We start from the raw sequence: 10630 nt of genomic DNA on the forward strand, positions 1-10630 counted from the left end.
AAAGCTAAACATGTGAAGTCATGTGAGTACAGCAAGGAATAAAAGTAACAGAAACAGCGCAACATATTTTTACAATGTAGCTTTAATAGTGAAGCAAGGAGTATGCTGCAAAATAAATTAGATATAAAACATAACAAGCACATTTTCCATTTGTACAACAATGCATCTTTTCAACTCATGTTGGATATCTGTACATACAAAGTTAACGTTTTGAATGTCCAAAAGCGTCCTTCAATGTCAAGTTGTTTGTTTTGTCTAAACAAACGCGGTCGTTTTTCACAGAAGTCCATATTTCGTCTCGCTGCAAGACAAATATTTCCACCAATTCTGCCTCACCAAACTGTGCGGTAGCTGTAAGATCATGGCAGTGAACACATGGACAACAGACAAACTGCTATTGAGAAAAGGTTTTACATTGAGAATGCCGAGGCAACATCCAAAGAAAAGGTTAAAACTGGAATTTTGTAACAGTGATACATTTTGTTGGCCACTTATCGTTTGCTAATTTCAACTAGTACAACTGTCAAGCTGGGCGTTCTGTAGAGTTGTTCTGAAAGCTAGTAATATGTAGTTTCTTTGGTATGCTCTATATAAGAATCCGAATGTACATCATATTGTAGTGTGGCTGATACGATAAGAATGTTGGTTTTAGTGCAAATTTTCATCACTTTTTATCAACATTCATAGGTTATAGGAAATTAATATAATCAATAATAATAATAATAATAATAACAATAATAGCAAAAATAATAATAATAGTAATAGTTTGGCTCCAGTAGCTGGTCAAACTACTTTCTTTCAAGTATTTTTCAAAAAATTTAAGAAATAAAATTATTTTTTCATTGGGAAAGGTATGACAAATAAAAAAACAAATCATAAAATGAATGGGGAAAAAACGAACATCCAATGACAACACTCGACAAGTTGCATAGTACGTTTTTCTCGGTTTCGTACTTCCGAGACGCTTCTCTTTATTGCAGCGCAGAGAACATGGAATGACAAGTTTCATCTTGACCATGCACCCAATCCCTCCCTCAAACCCGTCCCTTCAGATAACAAAAATATATTACGTTTTTAAGTCTTCTTTTTTACATTTATATGAAAGTGCCACAGAGAGAGAGAGAGATCACCCAAACCAAGAGTCCCCAACAGAAGGGTCCATAAACATACCACAAGATAAATCGTCTGAGTCAAAAGACAAACGACAGTTTCGAGAAACGTTCGTGGGCTGCCACAGACTGCTAATCTGCCAAGAAGAAGGTTCGTTTCGAGGCTCCTGTCGGTGCTTTATGAGCAGCCACACTCTTCTACGATCATATTCTGGATGTCTTTTTTGATGATCTTCTGCTCTTCGTTGTAGTAGAGCATGGACATGGCACGCAGGCGTGTGGGCACACAGCACGACTTGATGTTGGTAAAAGGGCTGTAGCCGCGCATGCGGTAGTGGTTGATCACGGTAGAGTGGAACGAGAGTGCCGAGCCCGTTATGCTGGACACGTGGCTGGGGCATTCGCCCTCGCAGTAGTTGGCGTGGTAGCCGGACGGCGCGATGATCCAGTCGCTCCACCCAATGTCCTTGAAGTTGACATAGAACTGCCGTTTGCAGCAAGTGCGGATCTTGCCATCACACTCCAGGCCACGCTTGTTGCGCCGATGCAGTGGATGATCCTCGGCTGGCCGTAGTGCCACCATCAGGAAGGGCCGGTGCGACTGCTCTTTTTCCTTCCCGTCCCCTGCCGAATATCCCAGGATGGGTACAGCTCCAGCACCGGCACATAGCGGGCATGACACTCGCAGCCGGAGCTCAGTGTTGCCCCCTCTGTCCAGCAGCTCCTGGACACTGCGGCCCACGGGCAGGGTGTGCCAACCACTGCGCCGGGCATCTACTGTCTTCTCAGAAACCACCTCCTCCTGCTCCTGGTTGTCCGGACTGGGGCTTCTAGCCTGTAGGAGCTGCAGAGACACCTTTCCCTTGCCACGAATGCCCTTGGCCAGCTTCAGGAATAGCCACACGTTGGCCTGCTCTACTACGGACAGCACACCGCTGTCCTTGGAAATGTCAAATTTCACAATGTCAGGGCCATCTCCTGCAAAACACATAAAAGAGGGATGAATTAGTCACTTGGAGGTATTGCTGATTACATCCCTGATACATTCAGAAAATTCAGTGTCACTGAATCATAGCTGCCAACTCCTAAAGTTGTAAGATCACATCACGTGATGAGCTACTGTTTAAAGCCCTGAATTTTTAATAATTCTTTATTATTTAATTAAGTTCATCTGGCTCCTCAGGGCCCCAGTATAAAGGTACAAAGTATGTCTTATCAAGATCTTCCTAATGTCTGCTGTACTTCCCCAGTATTGCTTATCTCCCTATATGAAATGAGTGGTCCTAAAAGTGGGTCAGGGATTCGTCAATATACCCCTGGCCAATCACAAAAACCAACATGGCTCCGCCCTCTTTTTGTGTCTGAACAACCTGGAAAGCTAAGGTTAAACCTGACAAGCTAAGGCTCAAGGCACGCCTGTGGGAGTGGTCCCTGTCGTCCCTCACGTTCCCTCTCCGCTTCACCGCGGAATTTAGCAGCTGGATGCAGGGACGGACGGACGTGATGTCCCAATACAGCACAGTAGCCGTGAAGATCCACTGCCCACCCCAGCCTAATGGCACAGCGCACAGCCAGCTTCCGAAGTGGAGTGGTGACAGGGACACGAGGGATAACAGGGCACTGTATCTATTTAAGCTCATCAAACCTTAAAGATCTGTGAAAATGCTTTTGGCAATTTTTGAGGAGAGTTTTATCAGATTGTGTTTTCTCGATAAACTGCTGCAGTAGGTAGTAGTATTAGACATTGTGTTCCCAGGGACTTTAATGTATCCAATCTTTTAAACAGTCCACTGGATGAATGGATGGATGCATCAATGATATTGCTCGCTGCAAGACAATGGACAGCAGGTATAAATGATGCATATTATTGTTGCTTTAGGAACATTGATATACCATTGACCCGGTTCATGAGGTAGAGGGGGAAATAAGGTCACGGGTCTCTAACGAGGACAACAGTACCACTGGAAGTGGGATGTCTGTGTCAGCACACTGAAAAGCTTCTGAGCGATGAAGCTCTCCGGAGCTACACCTTACCATAGACACCCTTTAAAACAATTATCTGTTCCCAAACTAGAGATTTAGTCAATTGATTTACGGTAAAATTGTACTAATAAAGTGGTATTTGTTGTGTCTGTTGGAGGTCGGCCAAACGGATGAGAAACAGCTGAATGGAATCAGGACCCCAGGGGGCTTAGTAAAGCGGCATAAACCAAACGCTCTCGCTCTCTCCCCCTGTGAGAGTCAGAGTTAGGAGCTTTCACAGTCGTTCTCCACCATCTGCAGTCCTTCGTCAACACCTAGCCCTTCTCCATAAAAACATTTCCTGCTGCTAAAATCCTGGCACTCCATTTGTGTACATAAAGCCTGTCATGTTATGACAAGGGCCTTCCCAATAACTCGCACATGACTGTGTGCTCTAAGCCCGCTCAGATTCAGTTACCACTGATGATTTATTGATCTGTGATACTGGTTCTCTCTCGCGCCGCTCTCAGCCAGACAGACCCCACCTCCTAAAGAATAGCTGCTAATTCAATTATTTAGTCAACATGTCTGGATAAAATACATGATCTGTTATCTGATATCGGTGAGCATGGCCCACGCACACAAAACCTCACAGCTTTTAGAACCCACCCCCTTTTTCTGTACACGTTGGTCAGACACTGAAATGCCTCATAATGGGAACACAGGTGAGAAGTTTTACCAGTAATCCGTGATACTTTCTTTCACCTTGTCATCCAATACAGCGCTGAAGAAAGGAGCTCTATGAAACTAAAGGAGGATTTCCTAAGCCTCATTCATTCATTATTCAATTGCAACAGGTTGTCCAGGCACTTAGAACAATGTCCAAGCGGATTTCGCTACTCCCTACAGAAAATCTGGCATGATTAAGCCGCTGATTACATTCAAGACTTTGTCCTCGCTCACTGACCTACACTGCACGTCAAATGTTTGGGGACATCTTGCCATTTTTTGGCTTGTTCTTCATCTGTTTTCTGAACTGCAAAGATCTGGTAAGATCTAGCCAAATGTTCATTATACACAGTCATATCAAAATATTTATTTCCTTGTTCCTACACTCATTCCAGTTAATTCCAGCTCTATGTCCCATATAGGAGCACTCTGTAGTTTTAATTACAGAATGTAGTCCATCTGTTTCCAAGTCAGTGTTCCTGAGAGAGAAGAATGACCCAACGCCCAAATACCTGTGGGGTCCTGACCATTGAAGAACAGGGTGAAAGAAGGCTAACAATGGAGAGAAACAGATGGACTACAGTCTGGAATTATAGAACTACAGAGTGCTCCTGTATGGGAAGTGAAGGTAATATAATGGGCTAAGTTCATTTCAAACCAGGGGTGGTCATAATGTTCCAATATATTGTGATCACATTATATTGGGAACCAATTAGGGATGCATGATCATATCGGACTTATCAGTATCAGCAGATAAGCGCTTCAAACAATGACAAGCTTCGGATAGAATGATGCATTTACTGTACTCCAGAGGACACAGAATGTGACAAAAACATAATCTAGGCAGATTTAGACCCAACTTTTAAACGTTAGAAATGTTTAACAGATATGTACACAAATATGTACTCGAAAAAGTATCGGATATTAGCATCGGCCCACTCTTCCCATACCCGTGCATCCCTAGAAACAAAGCTTTTTTTTAAATGACAATTGCACTGAGCCCTTGATAAATCTCCCGCATTCTGAAGCCACTTCAAAGGTGACACCAGGAGTCGTTTTTAAAGTTTAAACAAAGACGAAGTGGGTCACTTTTCCTGTCCGTGGCGGATAACGCTGTCAAACACAGCTTAGTGAAAGATTGAGTGTCACAACACTGATGGTGGACTGACTTCTCTCAGCTTTAAATTTCCATGACACTCTCTGTGACTGAAGGAGCCGTGGACTTCTGGCTCCCTTTGATTCTGCTTTAGGAAGTGTTAGAAGCAGCGTCAGATAGGGTCAGTCAGTGGAGTGGCAACTACCCGGCATTCTGCCCCGTGAATTCTTATGGAATTCTCAGGCGGTCCACAGTGGCTCACAGACCCAGTCATACGGACATTTAGCAGCAGGGAACAGTATTTTGCCATCTTTTGCCATCGTTATTCATGATCCGAGATAAAGCTGTTGCCTAATCTTTTATCAATGGGTGCAAACACACACACACACACACACACACACACACACACACACACACACACACACAGACTAAAACAGAACTTCATAGACTGTTATCTATTTACAGACAAAATGCCAACTCTGTTTTATCGACATTGGACATCCTGTTTGAACAAGATTTGACATTTGGGACCGTGAGTTGGACTTTATGTCTTAATCTAACAGGGCCTGCTCTGTTTGTCCTCACAAACAGTGAGTTTGCAGTTGCAGTGTGTGTCCATTAACCTGTGCCCTGCGCATCCTCTTGCAGGAGGACCCTATAATAACCCTTCTGGTGCAGGGAAAGGGGCGGACAGGGGTCATCTGTGCCTGTCGTCACGTAAACTTGGGGACGTGCCCCTGCAACTCCCACTGAACACACACGGGCCAGCACCTGCTTATCACTACACGTTGCCTTTCTGTGCCCACAGTTTATCTGAGGAGAATGAGTGTATCGTCCAGCCACAATGGAGTACTGCTCACTGTTTATCCAAACGAGATTATTTTGAATGTTTTCTTAACTTTTGCCCAACTATCCTATTACCGGACATCCAAGGCACCTTGTCCATGCAAACACGTTGCCTTCTTCTAGCCTAGAAATTCCACTTCTCTGTGTTTAGAGCAGCATGTAGAATTTGCGCTCTAGATGATCAGTGCCACTTCAAGGAAGAGTTCTCTCGCTTGAACCTGTAACCCTAGTTTCATTTTGGGAAGCCTGTTCCTCCCTCTCACTCAAAACTTAAGCTTCACAGATCATGGGATAAACCCATGGGATACTTAAGGTCAACTGTAATTCCTGATCATTCAGGCTCCATGCAGTCTTTCAGGACCTTAGCACATGGTCAGGCAATGGGCCAAGTTCTCCATAATGGGCAGTGCCGTCTCCTCAAACCCTGGTTCAAAGGTGCAGGTTGGATGAGCAGGCAGGGGCATTGTGAAGCTGACCTATTATTACTGGTCACTCTGAAACCCTCACCCTTTTCATGAATGAGCAGGCAGCTTGAATAGCTCGGTTCGAGTGCAGAGGCCGCACAGGGCGCTAGGGAACATCACAAACAGCTGTGCATAAAGCCGCTCCAGTGTCTCGCTCGCCACAAAGAGGACAGCCCTGACTCGGGAAATGCTGAAATCTCATTAATGATGCCTCTGCTTCATTTGGGAGAACTAAAGATGAGCCTCACTCCCTCACTCTCTCTCATCTCTCTCCATATCTCTTCCTCTCTATCCCTCCCCTTTTTCCTTTTTGTTTCAGTAAGCGCAGACACTTTGAAAGAAAACCCCCCACCACTTCCCCAAGCCTGGCTGAGGCCAGAGTAATTATTGGGGCCCATATTTTGATGAATGGAGTAATTATGTGCAGCAAACAACCCTGTGTGTTTGTATGGATTCAAACCAGTCACCCCCCATGCCCCCGGTCCCTAGTGCATCGTTAGCACCCTCCGATCTCATAAAGACGTAGTGGGGTCCTTTTTTTTAATCTCAGGTCCGTTGAAAAGAGCCTATTTATAGCCACGGGCCATTATGCACGTTTATGTAAGCGAACGGGAGCGGGGGAATGCGCGGTCACATGCCTTTGTGCACACAAAGATGCAATTAAACGAGGCGCCGTAGCAGCACCAGCAGCGCTTGTCCTGCAGATAGAAAACATACATGACTGCCTATCAGCAGTAGCGTCACCAATTGCCACCAGGCACTAAAGATAGACCCGCCTTGTTATCTTTAGAAATGCTCCTCTGCCACCGAAACGGCTGTTCGCTCCACAAATGACTTTATGTCAGTTTGATGCTGCAAGCTCATTCATTTGCGCCTACTACGGGGCCCGGTCTGATGGGATAAATGGCGATGGCCTTTTTTTGTAGGAGTGTCATATTGATTTGTGGCTCTGTGACATTGTTATAAATAAGTCATGAGGAACCAATTAAAAATGGAATGCCTTCGCAGAACCTTCCCATCCCACACTATCTCTGGCGAACCCACTGGGATAGAGTAGGGCTATTAATGGCTGCTGCACTGCATTCTGCAAGCCTGCATGCTTTTCTGTAATGACCGGTCCCCTCGATTCTGAGGGCAGTGAAGACATCCTCCTTGTGTGTGGCTGTACTGTGATTAAAGGGGCATCACTCAGTGTCTTACATACATAGGAGAACACCTTGCAACAGCAACTCCACAGCAGGTGTAGAACCTAGTAAAAGTCTCGGTAACACTATATTTGGATTGGACTGTAGATGTTTATGTTGTCTGTAACTTAGATGTAACTATTTCAACTCTTCTCAAAGTCTGAGCAGGGTACCTTTACCTTATGGGTATTTGTCTCAACTAACTTGAAACCTATCCCTAATGCTGCAGGAGTTCTACCAGCATTTGTAGAGTCATAAGGGGACCATCTGAATGAAGTGTGAGCAAAATCTCCTGCAGGAAAAGCAGTCAAATGCATCAGTTCATGTTCTAAAGGTGGACACAGGTTACACACATTCCAATTTTCTGTTTCCCCACAGGCTCCATTCCTTAAATCTGATAACAGGACATCTGACCCAACATCTCCAAACCTTCTGCCCTCAAATTTACGCCTCGGCAGAATAGATGCAGATTGTGTTCAAAAGTGCCCCCTCTTAAAATGAACTTCGGTTTAAGAGCTGTTGATAGGGGCACCGTTTTCTCATCACATATCGGTAGCAGAGCACAGACTCTCAGACAGAGTTTCCTGGCTGCCTGTTCCACAGCTGGGCAGCATGTGTTCACTTTTGCAGCCTTCTGAGCCACAGCAATCTCTCTCTTTTCCTTTCTCAGAGGCTCATCTCTCGCTTTTCTTTTAGAGCTTGTCAGAAAAAGTGGCCAGTTCAGTCATTCATACAGAACATCTGCCCTATATACTTTTATAGTCCTGTTAATAATAGTTGGGAAATATGACCAATACAGAGAATATTCAGGGTAAACCTGAGTTTAGATTAAAACTGTTTCTGTCTTTTAAAATGCTTATTTACTTGTCTTGTCCTATTCTTTTAAATTCTGCGGTTCCAAACCCTGGTCCTGAACAATGTGCTTTTTTGCATTTTTTTGCATTAACACATCTCCTTCAACAACTCCGCTTATTAACAAGCCTTTCCTGAGTTGAAGTGGGTGTGTTAGAGCAGAGAAAACACAAATATGAGCAGGGCAGGGGGGCACTCTATGTCCCGGGTTGCGAACTTAATATGAATATTCTATTCTAACTTTCATTTATAAACAACACAAGTACAACTGTTACCTCTATTCCATCATCAGAATCGGCCCCCAAGTTCCTAAGTAACACCAAAACTCAAACTCGCACCGGGACTCACCTGGTTCTGCAAAGGTGATTATTTCAGAGGGCTGCTCGTCCTCGTGCTCTCCAGTCTCCTCTCCCTCCTCCTCGATCTCCACTGTGCCGTCCCGGGCCACTCGCCCCATGTGCAGCTTGCGCAGGGCGTTGAGCAGGGCGGCGCGGGGCACAGGGTTACTGATGTTGGGCCGTGTATTTAGATGCAGCATGTTCAGGATGTGCTTCTTCACTGCCTCCACCATGCCGGACTCCGAGGCTACTGGGTCCTGCTGCAACTGGGCAAGGGCACAGGAGGGGCACAGGGTGGACGAGCCCTCCCCCTGCTCCATGTCCCGGGGACCAAGCTGAGGCTCCTGCTGCTGGTGCTGCTGCTGGGTCTGGCTCTCTGGTCCCGCAGGCGTAGGGGAGCAGCGCCCAGACAAGCAGCCGGACAGCAAGAGCAGCAGGGTCAGTGCCAGGGCGAGAGAGGAGGAAGAGGAGGCAGAGAAGGAGGAGGAGAAGGACATCCTGGGCACGGGACAAAAGAAGGGTCAGATGCGGCCACAGTCTCACAATCAACACGTCCTGGAGCTTGCTCGGCCGGCTCCGCTGCCAGCAGCAGCAGTGGACAATCGCCCGTCCAGCCTGTTTTGAGAGCTGAGCGAGCGGGAAACAAGAGGCGTGAAGGCTAAAATAATCCTTATCTGAGAGAAGCGGCCATGGCGACAAAAGCAGAAAGGAAGGGTCAGTCGAGAGGCTGTGGTCCTGGACAGGAGCGTCCTGGATAGTGGCTAGATTCGGCTCCGGAGGGTTCCGATTCGGAGATGACAGAGCTGGCTCTGCTGGAGCACCTCTATGGCTTTAGTCCTGGGTCCTGGATCCTTCTGGTGGCGCTGGCCGTGGTCCTGATGGTCCTGGTTCCGGTTCTGGATCCTGTCGAGCTTTAGGCAGCAGAGGTGCGGAGCTGTGGAGAAAGCTGACTGAGTGCAGCTCACTGTGCCGGAGTTGAATGGTTTTGTGGAAAGTGGGCAGGGTTAGACAGTTCTCTGACTCTTTCTCTCTCTCCCTCTCTCTCTCTCCCTCTGTCTTCACTGTGTGTACCCTCTCGCTTTCTCTCTCTCTGTAATTATACCTTCCTCCCCCTGCTTTCCTCCCTCTCAGTTTATTACTATCTTCCTCACTACTTCTGAGTCACTAACTTCTACTTTCCTTTTTTTTCTTCTCTCTCTCTCTTTCCTCAGCAACTCCCCCGGTAATATGTGTAACAGTTTTTTTTTCTTCCCTGGCAAAGAGTTCCTAACACTCACGCGTGCATTCTCTGTCTCACTTCTCTCCCATCCGTATCTCCCATCCTCTCGCTCTCTCTCTCTCTCTCTCTCTCTCTCTCTCTCTCTCTCTCTCTCTCTCTCTCTCTCTCTCTCTCCAGGCATCAATCCATCTGCTGCTGTTCGGCACGGTGCTCTGCATGGTTTTAACACGGTGTCGGGACGCAGCGTTTGGAAGGGGGGGATAGTAAGGGGTTGACATGACTCCCTCCACACAACACACACACACATGTGCAAACACACACAGACTCATTCATGCTCGGTCTTGCTTTCTCGTTCTCCCTCACTCTCTCACACACACACATGGGTGCACACACACACACTTCCTAGAAAGAAGCACAGCTTGGGCATTTCCTCTACCAATGGGGGTGTTCTCTGCACCGAATTAACTACTCAGCATGATGTTATCATAGGCCACATGGCTCAAACCACCAGTTTGCTACATATTTAACATTTAATCATTAAACTGAGAGTCTGACTGCTCCGAGGACTGACGCAAACATATGTTATGTCACCTGTTGGACTTTGCTAAAAATAGCTCGACTTCCAGCCCGTTGCGCACGATGACTAGAGAGAGACATGAAGCAGCGGAGGAGAAACCGCTCAGCCAATTAACGCTCCACACGGATTAAAAAAAGCAGAGTGTCCAGCCATCATTCGTCATAAATGCTCGTGTTAGATGTGATGCTTGGAGAGTAGAACATCAACACGACACCATAGACCACTTCCACCTATGCCAACCACAGCTCCACAGA

General features: G+C 46.3%; 1 protein-coding gene across 1 annotated transcript; it reads right to left on the reverse strand.

Moving 5' to 3' along the window:
• Window positions 1-1085: 1085 nt before the first annotated feature.
• On the reverse strand, window positions 1086-9841 carry inhbab (inhibin subunit beta Ab). Its single transcript, XM_072668720.1, has 2 exons — window positions 8591-9841; window positions 1086-2087 (listed from the first exon to the last, which is right to left on the reverse strand). Exons 1-2 carry the CDS (start codon window positions 9075-9077, stop codon window positions 1288-1290), a joined length of 1287 nt encoding a protein of 428 aa, XP_072524821.1. The 5' UTR covers window positions 9078-9841; the 3' UTR covers window positions 1086-1287.
• Window positions 9842-10630: the final 789 nt, after the last annotated feature.

This window comes from Salminus brasiliensis, chromosome 23 (genome assembly GCF_030463535.1).
Source record: "Salminus brasiliensis chromosome 23, fSalBra1.hap2, whole genome shotgun sequence".
NCBI lineage: Eukaryota > Metazoa > Chordata > Actinopteri > Characiformes > Bryconidae > Salminus > Salminus brasiliensis.